At 40.0% G+C, this 23,299-nt stretch overlaps 1 protein-coding gene across 2 annotated transcripts in view; it reads left to right on the forward strand.

The window, feature by feature from the left end:
* LOC102040904 (ubiquitin carboxyl-terminal hydrolase 22-A) overlaps positions 1–23,299 on the forward strand; it is a 57,402-nt gene that overhangs the window by 22,349 nt on the left and 11,754 nt on the right. Inside the window, exons 5-7 of one of the 2 annotated variants that reach the window (XM_031061079.1) lie at positions 10,422–10,591; positions 17,247–17,394; positions 19,865–19,884. In XM_031061079.1, the coding sequence (XP_030916939.1) occupies positions 10,422–10,591; positions 17,247–17,394; positions 19,865–19,884 (338 nt within the window). Of the gene's footprint in view, positions 1–10,421; positions 10,592–17,246; positions 17,418–19,864; positions 19,885–23,299 lie in introns of both variants that reach the window. The other variant, XM_031061080.1, reaches the window with a different exon arrangement.

The raw sequence follows: 23,299 nt of genomic DNA on the forward strand, positions 1-23,299 counted from the left end.
AAGTTCTACTGCAGAACTTAAAGTCTTTTTCAGCTTTCTTCATTTCAGCTGAGAGAATCAAACAGAGAGATTGTTGCTGTGGATGATTACATGCTGTGTAGGTTTCTGGGTTTGAGAACGTGCTGCATTGGTTTCTTCCTGACACCTGAGAGAGAAAAACAATTTCACAATGCAGATGGTCAATAAAAATGCTGAAATACAAAATTACAGATACAAAAACTGGCATTTTCCATGACCTTGAAAGGAAAAAAAAAGCCTTTTTTGTAGGGTGCTCCTGGGTCCTCATGTTGTGAAATGACTTACCAAAAGGTTCCAAACTGCTCTCACATAATGCAGAGATCCTTTCCTTTAACTCCCCTTTTCCTTTCCCCCACATTTATTTTGAACTTAAACTTTGCTGTGGGAGACAGTAAATCCATATAGATAGAAAAAAACAGTGATAACCCAGTATCTTGGACAAGTTATCTCCTCCCTCATGTTTGGAGCTTTTGTAAAGCTGTTGCTGTTTGCAGCATTACATTCATTCTAATTCAGAAGCTCTAGCACTAGGGGAGCTTATCTGTAGGTCTTATTGTATGTGTATCTTCCATGTTAAGGTTGCTGCTGTTCTTAGTTTGTTTACAAAGATGAGACCCTGGAGCAGTTCGGAATACAAGAGGCATCAGAGAATATTGCAGAATCTCATCACTGAGGAGATTTAAGAGCAATTCAGAGAAACATTTGTCAGGAATAATACAGGTGCTGTTAAATCTGTATTGAGGTATAGGGACAGATCAGATGACATCTCAAGAACTTCTACAGCTGTTTCCTATGATTTTAATGGAAGATTCAATGCACTTTTCAGTGGCTTGATCAAAACCCCTTACTTTATTTTGTTTTGGAAACACGTTTCTTAATTTAAATTCAGAGGGAAGAGATAACTTGCAATCCCTTGTCTTGCTTGAAACAGTTTCTCTATTTACACAGGCCATATGAAAAATTAACCTTAAGGGGTTTGTTTGTTTGTATTGCCAGATATTTTAGGATTGCTGACTCATTTTACCAAGCTGAGGGTGTGCACACAGGAGCCAATTGCCACCAAATCAGGAGGAGAACCTAAAGGACATCAAGTGCTCCTGTCCTGTCTGTGTGCTTGGTCTTAATCTGGGCATGCAGCCACTGCAAAGTAGTGACAGGCTGTAACCTCACAGCCCACACCATCCAGGGAGATCACCTGCCTTGTGTGAAGTGCTCTTAGCCTGGAGAAACAGGAATAAAACCAATCCTAGCTGAGCAGTAGCCCTCAGAGGATCAGGAACACGGTTCTTGCGCACTGCTGAACACACAGAGCAACCCCAGGAAATGAAATCTCAGGGAGTGTGCCCTAAGGCAGGGAATGGGAACTCATCTGGGCAGTGGAAAGGCTCCTGTTTTGGCATCATCAGTTTGGGAATTGGCTCAAAGATATACGTGTTGGAAGTAGAGTGTGGAGAGTACTTTGTGTGTCTGGCACACTGTGCACACTCAGGAGTCATTTCTGGCTCAGAGGTTTCATCTGAGCATTAATAATATAAAATGATACACTCGGTGTTGGCTCATACTCTTGGTAACTTGTTTGATGTGTTTGCTCCAACGATGTCACTTGCCCTTAGGTTCTTCCAACAATATGTGTCCGAGTAGGATGTGTGGAGGGGCCAAGCTGTTGCTCTGGGGAAGGATCTGTAGTAAAGCCATCTTTGGTAGTCACTGCTTAGGGATGTCATTTTGCTCCTAAACCTGGCAAAGGACAACCTTTCTTGATTCTCATCTCCTTTTGTTGCTGGTTATTTCTGTGTCATTGCTAGAAATTCTTTGTTTAAATAAGTTACAAACACATATCTCCTATGCTGAACCCTGGGTCCAGTGCTGTGTCAATGTTGTGGAGTTGATTTTAATTGAAGGTGCAGCACAATACAAGGACTCCATTGAGTTCCTCCAGAATTGATTTTAAACTTTCTTGTTAGTTGCAAACTTAAATTTTCCTTGACACACAGTAGCATGTGTGACACAAAGGTAATGAATACCAGAGCCCCTGGATCTCTTTGCATTATCCTGTGACTCTTCTTTTGCTTTACTAAATGGAGAGAGTGATGCATTGAGCCACAAATGCAGAAGCCCATGCACAGAATACCTATGCAGTCTAAAAATAACATTGAGGAGAGTTAGCAGCCCTCATTCCAGCAGCAGTTGTTACCTGTTCTCCAACCTTGCCTGAGTGGCAGCAGGGCAGGTAATTTTGGTTTCCAGAGCCATGAGGCCGAGTAGGGATCCAGGAATGAGGGCTGCTCACTGCTCAGCCTGTGGCATTTTTAGCCACCTGCCTGCATTGGGAGTTTGTTACAGGAGAGGGGGTGAGGGGTGGCTGGTTTTGGGAGGCTCTGACAGTTCCTGCATCCCTCTCTTGTTCTGGCACTGTCTGTGTGTCCTGGCCTGCTGTGAACTGGGTGAAGCTCTCAGACACTCATTGCTGTGTGCAGGGGGTGGGTGAGTGCAGTTCATCCTTTCTGTGACACCACTTTGCAGTTGGCATCAGGTGGGCTGAGCTGTCTGTGGAAATGCCCTCACCTTCCCCTTCCTGCCAGAGCTGGTCTGTGTGCTTTGTACCAGCTGCAATACCAGTCTGAATGGCTGAGCAGTCTCGGGGTGAGAAACAGGGAAGGATATCAAACACCTTTCATGAGTTAGGTGCACTGGGCTGACAGAGCTGCCTTTGGAACCACTCCAACAACTCAGAGTCCCAGACTCCCTCATTGCAGTGTTTTCTAACTGAGACAATTATTTTTAATATCTAATTAAATTTTACTTCTTGTGAGCTCAGTCTTTTTTTATTATAGCTTTGGTAGGTCACAAGAGTTAATTACAGTCCTCATTGTAGTGGCCTGTAACATACTTGAAAATTGTCAGCCTGGCTGTTCCTCCACCAACACTATCTGGTTGTAATTAATTAACTCAGCCAGTGGATTTTTCAGTTGTTTCTCCAGTCTCAGATATTAATTCCATACAAATTTTTACTCATGTTCTTGACATTGCATAATTTCTTTTTAAAATGGGTGCTCAATTCCAGACACCATGTAACTGAGGTTTACCTGTCACCAGAGCAGAATGACTTCCAGGCCTTCTCCTATTCCTGCTCAGTTCCAAAATGCTGTTTGTAGAAGAACTACAGCTCAAGATTAAGTTGTTGAGGCTGAGTTACTGTAGCCATTGCTCCTTATTTTGTTTGTCCGCTTAATTTTTCCTTGTTTCCTACTTCACAATTGTTTTTATTGAATTTAATTGATTTCAGATCGTTTCTCCCCTTTAACAAGTTGCTCTTGAGTTATTGTTTTGTCTTCCAATTACATTTGCACTGTCCTGATGTGGTTTGTCCCTTCTCTAAGTATGTATTATGTGATGTCACTGAAGCTATTGAATAAGAATAATGAATGCAATCAGTTCCCTGTCAACTAAGAGGGGTGGGGGCAAACTAAATGCTGGAAAAACATATTTGGTGTCTCAGTAAGTGCTGTTGTTTCCATGTGGTGTGGATGAGCTAGGTCCTCTTCATAGATGTGCTAGAAAATGCATTAATCTCTGCTGCTGAACTGCTGCAAATCTCACTGTGCATCTCTCCTGGCAATGTAATGTAGGTGGGTTATTGCCATTTGGTAACTTTTCATGGGTTTATGGATATTTTAATGGAGGAAAAAGAACAAAAACATTCACTTTTGAATGGCAATTCTAACACAACATAAAGAATAAATCTGGAAAGTCTCCTAGGAATGCTGAGGTCACTCTAGGACTGCCCAGTTGCACACAAATATGCCAGAAATTATCCAAAAAAAGACTTGAAGTTGCCCTGTGAGCCTGAATAAAGTATTTGAACATGCTTTTAAGTGTTGGATTTAAATCAAAACACATAAGGTAAGATTTTTCTTACAGACTGGGAAATACGAACGGCTGTGTTGTTTTGTTTATTTTGAACCATTTGAAATCTGGAAGGTGGGAAATTAACTCTCTTTTAGAAAAACAAAACCACCCTTGGTCAGGAGCGAGTACCTTAGGAAAAGTGAGTACATGCCAAACACCTGGTTGAGGTGCCAGCCTGCATTCAGTGCTGGGACACATTCCCCTTTTGGGTCTGCCTTGTCAGCTGCTCAGGTAAAGTGTGAATTGTGTCTGGATCACTCCTTTAAAAGGACTGCCTGAACTGGTTTTGCCTCGGGGTAGAGCTGTGTTAACAGTGAAACAGGTCAGTAATGAGGATGAATTCCTCCAACTCTGTACAGCAGTGACACACCAAGACTGAGAACTTTGGGGTTTGATGATTCAGCCTTATAAACAGCCCTTGTCTTCTGGTGCTGCTGATACATCCAAGGAGGAATAATGACTATATTGTTTTCTCTCTACAGTTAATGGTTTTGCAATACTTGTGCCACTCATGGCATATTCTTCTTCCCTCCAGTGTAGCAGCTCCTGTAGTTGGACTCCAGGGTTCTCAACCAGATACAAACTCATGGACAGTTTCCTTTTGTACACATAAGCAAATTTTTTGCTGTTGAACAATCTGTTACTTAAATAGCAATAGAAAAAATGCAGTGATCCAGAAACTTTTAGCTGAAAATGGGAAAGTTAAAGATGGGGTTTTATTTAAAATTCAAATGTGTTTTTCCTATAATGACTTTTTTTTTTCATTCCAGAAGGCCTTTTCTGATTTATTTGCCTTTCTGCTGTGTAGGGGTGGCTAAACTTGTACGTTTTGATGCAGTGCACAATGAAGTGTATCTAAAAAGTCCTATAATTTATTTCTCTCTGTTTACAAGAGTTATTTTTCATAGTCTTATGCTGACTGCTTCTGGACTCAGTGTCTTTTCTGTATTATATTATGTTGTCTGTATTATCAAGGCTTTTAGATGAAGGGACTGGTTTTTATTTCATTCCTGTCGGTGACAAATGAAAATACTTACTTATAGTTAAAACAGGAAAAACAAAATCCAAATTTTTATAACAATATTATTTAAATACAATGTCCCCTGTCATCCTCTCAGCCTCCCAAAACTGCAGCATGACTTATGAATCTTGATATGCACACACATATATATGATATTCAAGAAATATTTTTAGATAATGGAGTGGTACAGTGAAATATTCATGTCTAGAATATAACATATATAGAAAAAATTGAAAAAATATATTGCTGATCTTATTTTCTAAATTAAGATGTATTGGTCTAGAACTCTATTCTGACTTGTGATTTAAAAGGTTTAGCTTAAAAGTTGGGTAGAACAGAAGAGTGAGTGAAGCCCTCCAGGCTGTGCCTGTTGGTGATGGAATAGCTCAGGGGGTGAGAGGTGGGTGGGTGGTGCTGGTGGAACAGCTCAGGGAAGGTGGTTTGTTTTCAGGGGGATTTACAGTGATTCAAACTGAGCAGTGACTGACCTGGCAGCCCTGAACAGCTGGAGAAAAGGAGTCAAGTCAGAAAAATAAAAAAGAGGGAGCATGAGCATGTTTTCACCTGGTTAAGCAGTAACCCAACAAGGGAATATTATTGCCCTGAGTGTTCATCTCCACTTCTTTGATCTGTCATGTAATCCCTTGCTTGGCATTGCTGTCAAAACTACTCTATTGAAAAAAAGATCTACTGATGAACCAATATTTTCTGCTTCCTCTTCTCCCTACCATGATGATTTTTTTCTTTCTGGGTAGATTGCATGTTCTGTGTTTGCTGGAAGTAGTTGAATTGTTCAGTTAGTTTTTAAGATCATGTGGTTGAAATTTCTTCATTTAATTTGGCTGTGGCAGAAGTTTCTGTAGCTTTTTCTTAAACAGTTGTCAAAACAATTTAATACCTAAATGTGTTATTGGTAGGTTTGTAAAAAATGTTCTGTAAGAACATCTGAAGAAAAAGTTATCATTCATTTGCCTCAGTGTTCCTGCTTCTGTAGTTACTGTGGGTTTCAGTCCCTGAGAAAGGATGCTTAGCTGAAGTGTTGAGGAATAAATTAACCAAAACTGCATGGTTGGGGCTTTTTTGATCACTCACGTGATACTGGTGTCACAGAATGTGATGAGTTTTCCTGTGTAGACTTGTAATTTCACATATCTGTATACTGCTGCTTTCTGAAATGAGTATTTTTGTATTAACATTTCAGAAGGGATTAGCTTTGGAAAATAATTGCTGTCACTAACCCCATTAGCAAAACTGCTGCTCCTGGCATGCAGGTGGAACAGCAGCTCTGGGTCTCACTGGGCCAGTGTTTGTGGCAGCTCCATTTAGGTCATGTGTGATATGTTCTACACCTGAAATCTGAGAGCTGGGAGAGAATTTGGTTGTAGTTTTAGGTGCTGGGAAGTAGGGTAGTCCTCTTCTGAAATACTTTCAGAAAAATGCTCTTAAATGTTGTTGCCAGTTCTTGTTGGATGGACATGGGGTGAATACCCAAAATTATTCTAGAAATCTTCACTGCTGTGCTGCACTGTTTGTTTCCAAGTGTGATGTTGAACTGTCTTTAAATATTTCAGTGAGCTCTTCCTCAGCTTGCACTGACTTGTGACACTGTCTGATGGAGCTGCAGGGAAGCATCAACATCAGATGGGGAGCTGGGGGTAGGGGACAAGGATTGCTCTAAGGTGTTGCCAACCTGGGCTTCCTATAGAGAGGATCTCAGGCTGGCTGTGCTTCATTGCATCTGAATCATCTCCTGGTTGTCTCACCAAGGTGCGTTGTCCAGTGACTGCTGCTCTTCCTTCCAGAACCTTCATTCCACTAAATCCAAGGTTTCTGCATGGGAACTTCTGTTCAGACTGGTTTGTTTGCTCTTTCCAGTCCCAGCCTGAAGCCTGGGTTTAGAGGCAAACAGAACCTCATCAATGAGGGCAAGACTGGGTTTTCTGTATTTTATATTCATATGTGGTCCTCTCATTTCCCTGCTTCCCTACCTCTAATAGCTGTAGAGTTGCATTTCATGGAGAAGTGGAATTTCCTTATCTTGTCTTGGATTTCTCATCCCCCCTGCGTGGATGTACTGGCAGGACCAGTGCTCTGGATCTCCCTGCATCCCAACAACCATTGTTGCCCAGTGTTGCAGATCTATTGCTTTGAGCAGTGGAAAAACAGAACCCATTCCTGGAAGAAGATGGAAGACTTGAAGCTGACAAAGGTAAGCCAGCCAGAATCCAGTCTTGAGACCAAATGTACCAAGAATTTCCCAAATGGGTTTCCCTGTGCTCAACGCATTGCAAAAGTAGATTTCTTGCCTTTGCTTATGCCCTGCCTGCCCAGCTTTTGGCAGAATGAGAGGAGTGTTTGTATTCCATGCATGATGATTAAAGGATATTTCCTTCTTTTATGATTATACCATACATGACAATTTTGTCTTCTCAGCAACATTAATTTATTCCAATACTAACAATTGTATCAGCATGGTTCAGAGCTAAAACTTCTTTCCTGTGAAATACATTTACCACAACAACACACATGCATGTGTAGAAAATATTAAGTATCTCACAGGTTGCCCTTGCTCATTTCGGAACAATTCATAAGAAGCAAAAATTAAGACAACACTATGAAGCGCAGCAGAATTTTGCAAAGTACCAGAGCTTTACTATTAGTCAAGGTTGGAGCCTGCTGACAATCCTTAGGCTGTGACACTGTGCTCTGATTAGAGCCTGGTGGAGACCACTGTTGGTGCTCTAGCACAAATGGACTGCTGCATGTGAGGTTTTGGCACATTATTTTTCTGTTAATTTATGACCCACATGTTGCAATGCTTGACTGTTCCAGCAAAACCTTGCCAGGCTTTATTAAAGGGGAGGGAATAGGTGTGGCAGGCACAAAGCTTTTACATTTACAGGCTTTAATTTTTGGCTGTTTTTCTTTCCAACAAAACTCATTATTCCTCATAAAAGTTAAGCACAAGAGGATGTCTTGTTCTGAGTTCTGTCAGCTCTTTAGTTTACCTACATCAAATTCTGATATTTTCCAGTGTGCTGCAATTACTTACGCAGTACCTGAGCTGTAGTTCCTCATACCTGTTTCATTTCAAACACCAGTTTAAGAGACTGTACAGCAGCTGCAGTCATTGCTCCCACAAGGATAAGACTGATGTGTCATGCTTTCCTTTTTCCCATTTCAACTGAGTAAGTTCTCATGTTTTGCTACAAATCACCATTTTCCGATTTTTATTGGAGTTTGGAGTATTCACATTTCAGCCTTGTCTGTTTTGCAGGTTGCTTTGTCTTGATTCGTTCAAGTGAAGTCCCAGCACGTGAATTGCTCCATTTAGATCCATGAAAAACTGACAGCAAAGACCAAGCAAGCAGAGTAAGCCAAGAGCATTCTGAGTTTGATGCCTGAAACTGTCTCCTGGTGGCAACTCTAAGGAAGATTTGATTCTTGTGGTCACAGGGAAAGACGGTCCAGCCACAGGCATGTAATAAATGATGCTTAATAAATGATTCCAAAAAGCTGCCTTTACGTGTTTGCTTTTGTGACTGCTCTGTTAGACACCAAAAAGTGCTAGGGGGAATCTCTAGATTTACTAGTGGTTTTCCTCTAGTTTTCTGTGCTGAACAGGCTGGCTTTGAAATCTGGTGCTAACCAGAGGGAGAAATAGGGAGAGAATAGAATCTTGTGCTTCTCAAAATGCATGTCAGGGAGCCTTCCAACCTCCTGTGAGCACAGCCTGTGATTTAAATAAATCCAGTCAATTTTAAATGGCAGAAAACGAGGGGAGAGGTAAGCAAGAGGTACCAAAATGTTTCTCCACTTGCACAGCACGAGCCCCCTCCTGTTGTGACATTGTTTGCAGAGACACAGGCTGGGAATTGAAATAGGATTGTGGACCGAGCTGAAGCATCACACAGTATTTCAAGCTGCTCCAACAAATTAACTATTTAACACTCTGCTAATGTTGTGCACACACTTACTGCCTCCCAGCATGAAAATCAAGCAAATAATTGCAACAAGCTTCTGCCCAGTAGAAGTCACTGTAATATAATGAGAAACTTTGTCCTGTGAGTACACAGAAGGAACAGGAAGCTGTTGGAAGCAGGTCGATGTTGCTTTAGATACAGGAAAAAGGATTCAGGAGTGCTCTGTGTCCCTGCCTTCAGCTCTGGGTGCAGTTCAAGCTGCTGTGGTGCCTGTTCTCAGTGGTAACATAGCAACTGGACCACACCCCCTCCTGCTGCAGGATGCTAAAGAGCCCTTGGAGCACTATCTGCTGTACTGCACGGGAACTGCACCACTTCTAATTACCACAGCACTGCCAGCTGACAGGTTTTTTCATCCCATGGAATGACAAGGAAATTCCTCGTTCTGTGACTAGTAATCCTGTTGTGTTTTCTTTCAATGTTTCTGTAGTAATCCTGTTTTTATTGCAGAAGAGGATTGTGTTGATTTTAAATCAATACCAGAGTTGTATCTATCGGTGCATTTTATCTCATTTCAAAGTAAGTTGTTGATTAAAAATAAGCATTCTGGGCCACCTGATGCTCTTCTTGTTTAGTGCTCCTGTATGGTGGTATTATGTTAATATTTTGGAAGAATACTCAAGGATTTGAGCATGTTTTTCTTCTCACTTAGACCTTGCAAAATGACTGAAAAGCTTTCCCCACTCCTAACCTCTCTTCTGTTGTGCAACAAAAGAGCTTTCCTTTAAGCATCTTGGTTTCCAAGCACAAGGAATCGTCTCTGGGCATTACTGAACGTTTGACTTAAGGTGTGATGAATCCTCTTATACCAAGTTGAATTTTTTGATGTATGCTGTAGATTAATGTTTAATTTACCTAAAACAAGTGTGGAATTAGTGTTGTTCAGAGTTTCTTTTTTTTTAAAGTTGTTCTGTTCAGATCTTGGGTTTAAAATGTCTGAAGTCTGCATTGGATGTCACAGTTTGACTTGGTTCATCAGGGCTGTTTCCTTTGCTGCCTGTCTTAGAAAGATGATGATTATAACAGTACAAGAACCTTGTTCTGGCTTCATGACCTGCATGGGGGAAAGCTTTTTAAGCAATCTGAAAACTTACTCACTGGTTTCTTTAAATGTATTGGTTTCTTATTGTACTGACTTAGCAGTTGTTGTCATTGCACTTTGGTATCAGTCTTGGGGAGGGAAATGTTTTGGTGACATGTGGCACGACAGCCATTGCAAAATAATGGTATTGGTGTTGCTGAACTAGGTTTCCTTATTTCTTAGAATTTAAAAAAATCCTAGTGTAGTTCAGAAAGCTTCTACAGCTTCTTGTGACTTGAGTACAAAATTATCAATAGCCTCCCTAAACCAGTATAAAACTGTATTTGGAGCTGTGCATGTAATACAGTAAATCCATGGCAATATCGCGGAAACTATATAAAAATGCAAATCTACCATTTTTTTAACTTGATAATGCTTATGCATCCCCTCCCCCTTTCTGTCTTTATAGGTCTACGAGGGCTAATCAATCTTGGGAACACATGTTTTATGAACTGTATTGTCCAGGCACTTACCCACACTCCACTGCTGCGAGATTTCTTCCTCTCCGACAGGCACAAATGTGAAATGCAAAGCCCCAGCTCATGTCTGGTCTGTGAAATGTCTACGCTTTTTCAGGAGGTGAGTGCTGTTTGCCACAAAGCATCACCTTGCCACAGATGCTGTTTCTTAGCCCAAAAGGAATTGTGTTCTATTTGCAAATATAAAGGGAATGCAAGTTGTGTTTCCCCTCAAAATGTAGTAAAACAAAGCAGTAAAGATTGAGACCTGGCTGTCAAAAATACCCAGCTGCTGAAAGGGAAACTAATGGCTTTTAAGTCCTATTGTGAAGTCACCCTTGTTTAGGCAAAGCTGGTATGGGAAATAATTACAGTGCTGCCTGTTCTTCTGAGACTGATCTGGGAATCCTTAGTCTTAAAGATGAATGTGTGCTTTAATTAAAGGTGCAAGTTGTAACTGGAAAATATGTCACGAGCTCTTCAGGTGATAATGGGAGTGAGAAGGAAGCAGTAGTATACATCCTTGTGGTTTAAGGTACTGGATTATGTAGGTCTGTATGAATATTTTAATGATCTCAATTTAGTGCTTGTTCACCAGCAGGAACATCTTTTCTGTCATCTCTTATGTGCAAACCCAGTAAGGGCCAGGAAGGAGGATTAAGAGAAGTGAATGTGTTGCTACAGTTTGTCTTCCCTGTACAAGCTGCACTTCTTTCCCTTTCCCATTCAGGAACCTGGCTTTGCAGTGTGTTTTTTCTGTAGGTCTGGTTCCTGCTGTGTGAGACGAGCACAGGCTTTTCCTTAATAAATAGTCCAAGAGCTTTATTATCTGTCTTAATTCCACATCAGTATTGTAAGGACTGTGGGTGGACATGGGCTCCTAGTTTTAAGATGTCATCCAAAACAAACCCAGGTTTGTGCCTTTCCCTCAGTGGTAAATCTGCTTTCTTGGTAAGTAAAATAAAACCAACCAAAAAAACAGAAAGAGCTGTAGTGCACATGCTGTCATGGAGCATTTAAAATTGCTGGAGATGTCTGTACACAGAGCAGGTTTTCTGTGGATGTGCTGTCATGGAAGTTCATTCTGACAGGGACCAACATAAAATAGCTTTACCTTTATCTTGTGATTTTCAATTTGATTTTACTCCGGTGCCTTTTTCACCAGAGATGATTCTTTTTGGTCACTGCAGGTGAGTTAAACATATATAGAAGAATGTAAAGCCCCCTTAGTTGTTCCAGTACAAAAGTTGTTTTCTGCTTATACTCAAGACTTCTGAGGATTTGCAACATTTCATTCTGCTAATCAGTCATTAGCTGTATGCTACATTTCTTATTTTTTGTTCTATTTTTCAATTGTTCTGAGTCTGTCAGGAAAGGAGGTAAAAACAAAAGGCAGGCAGACCAATAGGTAGCAGCTGTAGGATTATTGAAACCAGATGTGCAGTTAAGTGGGGAAATACCACAATGCCTAGATAAAAAAATCAGTCATGGTATAGAAATACCAGTTTCTGTACACTGTTAATGGAGAAACCTATTTCCTTATTTAAAAATAAGGAACTATTTTACTCTCAATATCCTTTCATCAAATAGTGATATAAAGTCTCACACTGCTGAACATCACCACACTCTATTTACACATGCATTTTTTTAAAAATCCCTTGGGAAAGGGGAAATGAGTGTTACATTACAGATTGAGAGGCGGCAGGAAAGATCAAGACTCTCCAGGTAATGATTTTTGTTTCCATTTTTGTGTGTGGAGCCCTGTTGATGGCTCAGGATGCCTTTTGCTCTACTGTGAGCATGGAACAAAGAACAGGCTGTTACCCAAAATGGGGCTTAAACACAGCATTTGTGTTATTGTGTTAGTTTCAATTGTAATCAAGTTTCATTTCATACACAACTTTGGGAAGCTCAGCCTTCATTTTCAAGTCAAAATTCATGCCTACAGTTGCATTAATTCTATTAATTAAATGTTCTGCAACATGAGGGTGTATGGATGAGGGAACAGCCATATCTGTGACACCAGACTGTGCAGACAGCAATAGTCCCTGTCCTTATTTCACATTAAATACTGCAGCCATGTGCTGTGGGAGGACACAGAAAGTGACTCAACCTCCTAGAAGTAAAACTGGAGCTTAATCCTCCTAAGCATAGCTGTTGGGTCTGTAAGCAACTTGGTGTATTTTAACTCACAAGCAGTAAATACCTTGTTGTGCTTGTGGCTCTGTCAGCACCCATTGTACAGTTCTGTTCCCAATGAGTTTTAATTTCTTTGCCTTCAGAATTAAAACAAAAATCTTGCAATTTTTGGAGCAGACTGGTTATGTTTCATGTCCCAGCTCTCTGCAGTGGTTGTAGTGAAGAGTCTGTCACTGCCTTTGCAGAGCTGAGGTCTGAGCAAAGGAGGGCAAACCAGGAGATCTCAGTGCTATGGCCGAGAATTCCTTTGTAATTTAATTACCAGGGAAACTTTGATTCAGGTTCTGTCTTGTTTCTGCATAGCTTTCCCACCAGGATTAGCTGGTGTGGTTATCCCAAAGCATCTTACCCAGGGACAAACAATCAGGGCAAGGGTTAATTTCATCTCCCCTCCACCCTTCTTTTCTGAAGGTGTGATCTTAGGCAAATGGAATGCCAGGGGATCTGCAGAGTGCCTGAGTGGGAGCTCTCGGGGAGGAAAAGAGAGACTGTTTTGAACATTAAATAAAACTTACTATATATAAATAAGCAAGTTTTGCTCTTTTGCCTCTTAAACAGAAGTTACCCATCCCACTTTATTTCTTTTTTTTAAGATCATGTAGTTATATAGGTTGAGTGATTTCTCTGTGATAAATAGGAAGCTACAAAGTTCTTCCACCTTGAAGTAGATTGGTGGTGAGTAATGACTGTCAGATGGTTCTCAGGACTGAGGTGTTTTTTTCCTGGTAGCTTTTCTGGCAGACACACCAAGCATTGAGCTCTGTTTGTTTTAAAAATATCTGACTGCATCAATTAACATTCTTCTTTGTGCTACATGAAACCCATTTCTCAATAGAATCATGAGATGACTTACACTGCATAAGAAAAGGAATGAAAAGGATTTGGGAGTAACAGATAGTGGTGAAGCTGGGCAGGGGGAAGATGGAACACACAGAATCCATTAATTGAGCCTTTTGGCTGAAAGGGTTGGGTTGGTGCACTCCTTTTTACCTACTGGTGTTTGTGTTGTAATTTTGCTTCACCAATGAAAATGAATTTCAGGATGGTCCACTCCCTGAGGTTTATCTAAATCCTTTCCAGAGTGACCACTCAGGAAGGTGGGATTAGATCTGTGCCTCACGTGCTCTGTGACTGGAATAGATGGAATGGGAGTGGAGCAGAATGCAGTGCAACCACTCAGAGGTGGAAGGAACAAACCCTTCCTTTTTCCCATCATTACTCATCCCTGTGAGCCTAGCACAGCACGCAGCACAAGCAGGGGAAGAGTTGAGAAGTGAGGACCAAGAGGGAAAAGGAGATGATTTGTGGCTTTGATATTTGAAGGTGCTGCTGTTGAAGTGACTTAATGTATAAAATAAGTTACAACAAAAGTACTAGAAGGGAGAAAAATGCAGTTAGGCTCTTTACATAGACAGAAGCTTGAATTTTATCATGGAAAATAGAGTTTGTGCTGGTTTAGTAAAATTTGGTACTTTTTTCTGAAAGAAGTGAAGAACATACAGAGTTCATGCAAGAAAAATGTATTTTGTGATTGTTTGAACCATTGTGCTTTGGGAAGCCTCCAGAAGGTGTTCTCTTGCATGTGTTCCATGTGTTGCCCAGTCCTTTAATCCATTGTAAATTGCCAGAAAATTTAAAGTCTTTACTGAGAACCAATTTCCAAGAGGAGTTTTTGAATTCTCAAATTAGACTTGAACCTGGTACAGGATTTCTGCCTATGAACTCATAATTACAAAGCTCAGAGACTGTTCAGCAGATACATGTGCAGGATAAATCAAATTTATAAATCTGTTTTTTCACATAATTGAGAAACTTCTGTGTATGTTTTTGGCAGGAGGAGGAGGAGAAATAAGTACAGATGTGTACAGTGGGGTCTTGTTTTGTTTTAAAGCCTCACTGTTTTCTGTATATTTTTGGTAACAATAATGAAAATTACAAAGCCTATAGTCTTCTAAATCCTCCATAGATTCTTTCTAGAATGCAACAGCAAGTGTTTCAAGTGGAAAAACAAAATTAGTTTTACTTGGGCTGTGTAAGAATAGAGGCTTTGAATCCTGGTTGGTTTGTTCCTTTCTCCCCCCTCCCTTTTTTTTTCCTGGAATAGCAATTAAGCAGTGTATTACCCAGCACTTTGAAATTGCTCAAACCAGTTCTCTCCAATATAAACAACTGATACTGCTGAATTGAAAACAAATTTAAACAAAAAAAAAAGTTTAAATTATGTTTGGAACAGTTAGCAGTTGTTTAACAGCTGTGGTTTAAAGGTGACTTGCAAATACATCATTGTTTATATTTGCACACTTCAGTGAAAAGGTTGGAATAAAACTTACATGGACTCTTTTCCTTTTTGTGGACTGGAACTGCTCTGATAGGCTGATTTTCTCAGCAGCAAGGAAATGACAGAGATGGGATGGATGTTTTATACATTCCAGTTAAAATATTGTTATTGAATGTGCTCAGATTCTTTGTTATATTTAATACTTACTTGAGCAGTGGAGCTTTTCCCCCACCCCACATTCTTACCAGGCAGGTTTCTAGTTTTTTGTGTGATAATAATTAATAATTTGATAAAACTTCATGTCAGATCTTTGTCATCCTACTGAGGCAGCAGAGAATGTAAAATCTGCTGGCAGGTCTTGTGTCTGCAGTGGAGTAATTACATGGAGTGCTGGTGGTTAAAATGACCAGAGAGCTCTGGGACTAATTGTAAGGAGTGACAGAACAGGGAAGTTTTATTGCTGCAGTTCCCTGAATTATGTTGAGCAGCAGCTGCATCAGCAGATTTCAATTACCACACTCCTGCTCCAGTCCCTCAGTGTCATCCTTGTTGGCATCAGAGTAACTATTGATCTTTGTATTTATAGGAGCATTTTGTGGTGCTTGGCTGCAGAGGTGCAGCTTCTTGGTGGGGAAAAGTGGAGCTTGTGAGGAAGAAATTTCTGTGGGAGTAAATACACTAAAATCATGTAGGAAACCCCACCAATATGAGGGTTAGATTAAGATTGTGCTGCCTTTTCCAACCTGTCCCTTAAAATACAGTGTTTTCTCTCAGCAGGTTTGTAGCACAGTGCCTGTACTTGGACTTACATAAAATGCTCAGAGACTGTGCAGGGAGAAACTCAGGGCTGGGGAAGGAAGCTCACTTTTCCAATAAGGATGAGAATTATATACTGCTGGGGGTTTAAATCTTGTTTTTTGTTCTGTGTATTTGCCACTTACTGTCTTCTGTTTGGGAAGAGTAACTGAAAAGAAACCGCCATGGATTTGGTAGGATCTTGGGAAAACATAATTGTGGTGTTGCAGGCAGCATTTACTGGCAGACACCTTTGCTGAAGGTGAGGGAAGGCAAAATGACTCAAAAATGTTCACTTCTTAAAAATAAAATGTTACTCTGTCAAGTGAATAAACTCTTCTGGGCCTTTTCTGACTCCTGTAGGGGATACCACGAGCATCCCTGCTTTGCTTTTGGAACTGGTATTACTGTGCAGGGATAACGGAAGGGCTGAACCTCAACCCAGGGAAACACAGACCCTTAGCATGGGTGGCTTTTTGACTTGTTTTTTTGGGGTGGGTTGGTTGGGGGGATTTTTGTTTGTTTGGGTTTTTTCAAGTGGGACCTGGCTAGTTTTGAATTAAAAAAAGTTTCTGTGGGCAGTGTCCTCCTGCCCTGTGCAGATTTCCCTCCCCAGCTGTGTCACCCCCAGCAGCAGCAGTGTTTCACGTCAGGCTGTGCTGACTGAATAATTCATCTCTGCACTCTCTAATGTGCCTCTGGCAGAATCACCTGGGGCAGTTTTAGTCACTCTGGAGCCAGTACATCAGATTCTGACTGGAGCAGATGAAGGAGCAGATGCAGGAGCTGGTCCAGCACCAGATTCCCAGGCAGGGGACACCCTGCTGGAGCAGGGATGGCAGCTGGCTTTGGGGATCACTGACTGAATGGGGACCTTCAGCTCTGCAAACAGCTGGCTCAATAAAGTTGTTTTTAAAGCCTTTTACAGTGAAAGGCCAGTACTGGCATGAGGCTGCTGCCCTGCTTAGAAATTTTTCCATAAAATTGGAATGTGCACAGCATTTGGATGCAGAGTTGCCATGGGTCAGGGATTGGCTGACAGTCAGCATCAAATATTCTCATCTTCAGTGTTTGTTCTGATATGGGGGGGGGGGGCATTTCATTCACATAATTTGTGAATGAAATTGCTGCTCCTTTTCAAATGCAGGATTTTTTTCCTTTCTTTCCTCCCCAGGCTATTTTAATAAAAGCCAGTGGTATCAGTAAGCAAATTGTGAGTGATGTTTGTGTCTGCCTACCCCACTCCCTGCACCCCCACATTTTTCAGGCTAATCCATCACAAATTGATGGAATTTCAGGGGAGAAAACTGAGCTGCTCAGTTCTGAGATTACTTCTCCAGTAGTCTGTGACAAAAGCTGTCTCTACCCTTTATTATTAAGGCCATCAGAATTAAACGGTTTAAAATTGATTTGACTAATTGCTCTAATTTGACTTTTTAATAATGCAATGCACTGAGGCTGTGCAAGCTGTTAACAGTCATGTCCTTCTCTTTGCTTTGAGCAGTTTTACTCTGGGCACCGATCTCCTCACATTCCATATAGGTTATTGCACCTGGTATGGACTCACGCACGGCATTTAGCAGGGTACGAGCAACAAGATGCACACGAGTTCCTCATTGCTGCATTAGATGTGCTACACAGACACTGCAAAGGTAAGGCTTGTCCTGAGGCTCCAATCAACCAGGATTATTGCAGCCAAAGGAGGTAGAACCATCTCTTCTTACACCAAGTCTAGTGCCAGTGCAGCACTCTTAGCAAATTCCTTTAAAAATGTTCAGTAGACTTAAAATATTTAGAAATAAATAAACCATTCCCTCTGTCAAAAAGTACCAAGAGTTAGAAGCAGACAAGTCTGTACATTGGTTTGAATCACCATCATGATGTTCTCTTATTGGTTGTGAGTCACTGTCTTTTCTTTTAAATTGTCATTTTAATTCTATTTATACTTTCAGTAGTTAGAACTCTTACTCAGTGTGTCATGGGACTGATGAAAATAACGTAGGGGAGAGGTTATGTCTTAATACTTAATACTATTATTCTGCTTAAATATGATTCTATTGTATTTCTGATACCAAATTGCTTACAGAAATGTGAATAAGGAAAAGCAATGGGTCGCTGTGGTATCTTGTTTTATTAGTCTGTATAGAACAATACATAATTGTACAATACAATAAAAATATTCAGTGTTGTTCTTTTTGATATGAAGTATTTATGTCTTGATTTTGTAATATCATATGAAATTATGTATTTTCTGTCTGTTAGCTGAACTCAAAATTTGAACTGAAAATTTCCCAATCTGCCAATGTTTGCTCTAACTTGATTCACTTACTGCAGCAGTGAAATTTTTACTGTTCCTCCAAGGGAAAAGTAGTAGGGCTGATACTAACAGAACAAACAAAAAGTCCTTGGTTATCAAAAAGAAGATTTAAGCTCTCAACTTTGCTCAAATGCTCTTAGGAAAAGCACTTAGGGTTTAGTTTTTTGGCTTATCAGAGGACTGTCCAAGGGAAGGGTGCTGCTGCTTCTCTGAACCCTTGTGAATCTTGCTTTTATCTCTGAGGTAGTCCTGCATGGCAGCAGATGGGTTTGTTTACATCCATAATTGGTGCCTCCAAAAAAATCTTCTCCAAAAAAAGTATTGCTAAGGACAGGAGTACACAGAGCAGTTCCTTTGTAGTTATTAATGTCTATCATTTGACAACCACTAACTGGATTTCAATAATCCAAATTAAACTGGTGTGGAAGTCCAGTAAGGAACAAAGTCTAACCAAATATTGACTTCTTAACACTGAATAAATTCAGCTGCAAACAGAAGCACTTCTTTGTTCATGTTAAATTTATGAACCATTGACCTAACAAATCTTGAAGGTTTTTTTTTTGTCATCTTTGATATAAGATATAATGCTCATATTTCTTCTACACATCCTCATTAATTAATGAAGTAGTATTTGTTTCTCAGAATTGTAAAAAGAAAAACTTGCAATAAAGTAAAGGTCCCTGGGCTCTTCTCAAACTGATAAAGAATCTGAAAATACTTTAGAAAAAAAAATGTGGTTTGGCTTTAAGAATCTTCCTTGATATCTCTTCTGCCAGGTTTTCAAATTTCTGTTTTTGAAGAAATCGAGAGGCTTTTATTAAATCATAGTAAATAATCTATACCACATCAAGGTAATTTAAAATAAGTGGTTGAGCAGTTGTGTGGGAACCAAACAAGTTAATCTAAAACAGAATTTCAAGTATAGTCATGCAAAACCACATTTGGACTGAACTAGTTTTCAGTGTAATGAGAAAGTTTTCCCACTTGTGTATCCACACTTGCATGTGAAGTGTGCAGATGTAAAAATATTATTACTAATAGTGAGAATATGTCCTACAGCTACAGTAAGCAATAATGCCTCCTCTGCCAATATTAAATATTTATTTTAATGAACGAAAAAAGCTTTTAAAGCTTCCAGTCAGTAGTAATGAAGTTTTGCAATTAACACACAGTGAAATAAAATAAAGTCATGGGGGAAATTTTGCTCTAGTTTTTGGACATTATTCATGATCACCAAGGCTTCAGGCACCAAAGTAAATGAAAGTATTCCTTATGTATAAATACCCAGTGATGTTTGTTGGGCTGCCATTAGTCATTTATCCCTTTTCCATTCTGTGTACTCAGCTGTCTAGGAAATGTCTTAGTGCAAGTGAATACAAAGCTGTGCATATTTGTTGTTGATTTGTCACTGCCTAAATTAAGAAAAATACCTGATTTTGATGTCCATTTAAAGATAAATTTTGTAATCCTACAACTGCCCTGAGATGACTGTGTGGGCAGGCTGGCCCAGGTAATTTTGTTTTGATTTGGTTGGTATTTTAAATGCTGGTTGAATCTGTACTTTGTTTTAGTGGCATCTGTGGAGTTTTGGAAGGCCAGGATACCTGTCTGATGTCCGTGTAAATCCTGTCTGAGAGGTGTGATAGATGTGCTGGCACTGTTGGGTTGAGCTGTAGCATCTGGGCAGGGCACATTCTAAACCCTCAATGGGCTCCTCTGTGCTGCTGGAGTAATAGAAAATATTTCTGAATAAAAGGAGTCGAGTGTGTCTTGCATCCCTTTTTCATTTCAACAGCTGGAGGCAGGTGATCTAACTGGAAAGCAGTATTTTAGTGGAAGAAATAGTGTAAATAATCTGTATTTCTGCCCAGGCTGTAAAGCATTAAGTCAGCTTTTAGTCAACATGACAGATGCATCTTTATCCCCAGTGCTCTGGGATAAATTCGGGGTTCTAATCCTGCAAACTTCCACACCAGTGAGCTTCCAATCATGCAGACACTTTTTAGTTTCCCACCTTTGTCTCAGACATCTTCAAGCTTGGGGAAACTTAGACCAGAATTACTGTTCTCTTAAAAGGATCAAGACTGCAAGTCAAAAATTACTGTTCTGTCCAGTGGCATCACTGCTGTGGGGGTTTCTGTACTTGTTGCAGGAGCAACACCACTCAAGTGGCAGAGATGGGCACTGGTACAGGAAGGTTCAAAAAGCAAGATAAAAAAATAGAAGTAATCTATGCTTTATCCCAGACTTTATTAAATAATTTTTAAAATGGAAAAGTAGTACCTTAAAGCTGATTATTCCTCATTTATTTGGATTTCTTGAAGCATTTTGGATTCACCTTTAACAAGGAGTGCTGCAAAACAAATCTGCAGGCAGAAAAAGAATAGTGTACTGAGATTTGGGAGGGAAACACTGCCCTGCTCTGTGAATTCTGTATGATATTCTTAGGAATTGATAGAGCATATGCTTTTGAAACATGTCATCTGCTCTGATCCATATAGATTTGTGTGTACACTGCTTTGTCAGAAATAACAAGCACTTGTTCAGAACACCAGGGACCAAAGCAAAGCAGAAATAATAACATTAATGTCTTGTTTTGATAAATACCTCTTTTAAAAATCTGACAATTCCTGACTTCCCATTTCTCATTTAAAATACAGAATGAAAGATTGAGGCAAAACTTGTATTTTTATATCAAAACCAAAAGTAGTCTTAAAAAGTTGTGCATTTTTAAGCTGTTTTTACTGTTGCTGTATATTATTTACCTTTAGTGGTATATTAAATGCCTATTTTGAAATAGATTAACATGCTTAGTTATTTCACAGACACAGAAGTAACCTGTATGGGGTTTTTTGACAGTTGCATTTAATTTGAATGCAAACTCCTAAACTCAATTTTCAGCCATTCTCATAATCACATTAATATGTACATTGATGTATTTTGTAATTTTTGCTTTTAGTCTTGTGCTGACCATTCTGAAAAGCTACTGATTTCCCTGGACTGGATTTAAACCCCAAAAAATATCTGAAATTAAAACCTCATTTGGGAGACAGAAATATTGAAGGGAACCTTAACTTGAGCACAACAATCTAGCAGCTTCTAGTTCTCAGCTGCATAATATACCTCCCCTCAGCATCTGTTCCATATTGACAAGTGTGTGTAGGTGGTAATCTTACTCTTTTTTCCCTCCTCTCCAACCAAATGTCATGGGAAATAATGTTGAGTGGGTAATACCCTTCTGTTTTGCTGGGAACAAGCTTGCAGGATATTCATTTGAGACCCTCTCATCACTGATCCTAATTGACTTGTGTAATTGAAAAGGGAGAGCTCAGTTCTCTCTGTGGGAGGAAATGCCTGTCTGCTGAAGGTGTCCAGCTGGGATGGTACCTGTGATCCAGGAAAAGCTCTCAGCACTGTTTTCCTCCTCCTGCCCCCTCAAAACAAAGCAGAGACAATGTTTGAAATGGGGAGATTACAAGGATGTGGTAGTTCTTTAAAAAGGAAAAGTGGAGCTTTGGCTAAAACCCAGTTAATTCTATTTTGAATTATTTTTTCTTTAATGCTTGTGAAGCAAGCATAAGTGAAGCTTTTTCTGTAGGTGAAGGATGCCTTGCACAGTCTCTATCCTGTATGCCCTCTTCATTAGCTTAGCATAATTGAGCCCTTTAAAAGCTCTTAAGTTCAGTGAGATTTAGCTGAAATTCCCATCAAGAAACACCTCAGACTGGGTGTGATAACCCCCAGCTTGAACCTCATACACTTGAAGTCTAATTTTAGAGCATTTTCTTCAAGAGTCTTTTTAAGGAAACAATGTGCTTTTCTTGGCAATTCAAACAAAAGTTTCTAAAGCCTAAATCTGGCAGCTGAGGGAGAACTTTCCTGAGGCATTTAGAATCTAATTAACTCAAGTGGCCCATTGCAGCTTAGTAGGTATCACCTATGACTGCTTTTCCACACTTAGTATCCAGTGGAACCTTTGCCAGATTATTATATAATACTTTTCAGCATAATTCTAAAGCTTCATTGGAAAAAAAAAATAGAATTCTGTTTCTACTACAAGAAAACTCCAGCTAGAGTACCTTAAACACATGAAAATGGTCTATTGCACTGCTTTTAGAAACTTTTCATTTCTTCAGGTGGTTTTTTTGGACATTCTTGAGTAGAAAATAATTGGTTTTGAGAAGTAGCAGAGATTTGAGGAGTATTTCGGTATTTCAATCTTAGCATTTCAGTTTCAGAAATCAAATACTTCCCAGTAAGTTAAGTACACTGGGAAACCTGTCCAAACTTAATTCTGTTGTAGCAGTTGCTGTTGAAGGAGATGGAAAAACATCTTGAGATGTATTTTAAAAAATAATTAGCTGGTGCTGTGTAGTAGTTGGTGTGTGCATCTCTGATTGCAAAGCAAGCCCAGTTGCATCTGTCCTGCCCAAGGAAAATAAGCAGTGGACAGTCTGGAAATCCAAGGAAAAGGGTGTCATTCCTACTTCACCCTGGGGAATGAAGGGAGAGGGCTTTGAAGCTGAGAACTGTGTGCAGAAGTGTTTGGTTATTTAATTCTCTGGTTATTGTGAGAAAGTTGAATTGGCCTAATCTCAGCAATCAAGTCCTAAAAATGACATTTTCCTCCTGGGACCTGCAGTGACAGTGTGTGATGCCTCATAGATGGGAATGTGTTCACTGTGCCTCTGGAGAAGCTGGAGGAGGATGCAGCATTACCTCCTTCCTTCAGATCAGGACATTTTTCATTTTCCCGCTGATGAAAACCTGCATGGAAGGTGCACATTGATGGAGGCAGTGGGCTGGGGGTGAAGGGCTCTTAACAAACCCTCTCCCCTCATTCTACTCACAGAAGTTGACTGGGATAGAAGTGAAAAAGTAACATTTGCTGCTGTGAAGTTTAAATACTGATTTTCATGAACCACCTTGGCAACTCCTTTGTCATAGGAGTTGATCTTTATGCCAGGCAGTGCAAAGCAAACCTCTGTAAAGGGAGATACCCTGAGCAAGGGTTTAGCTAAGAACTGCTATAGCTTAAAGCTTCGCCTGTACATTTAGTCAGCTTTTGGTTATCTTCTATATTTTTCAAGGAATTCCAATCTTGTTTCCTTGTTTTCTATATTGCACAGCTTCTGCAGGGTTCTGTGTTATCCTTGTGAACTTGCAGTAGGAGTTAGAAAGACTTACTGGAGACACAGTCCAAGACAAACCACTGTTCCCTCAGAGGATTTTTGACTTCT

Source organism: Geospiza fortis, unplaced genomic scaffold, assembly GCF_000277835.1.
Source record: "Geospiza fortis unplaced genomic scaffold, GeoFor_1.0 scaffold213, whole genome shotgun sequence".
Lineage (NCBI taxonomy): Eukaryota > Metazoa > Chordata > Aves > Passeriformes > Thraupidae > Geospiza > Geospiza fortis.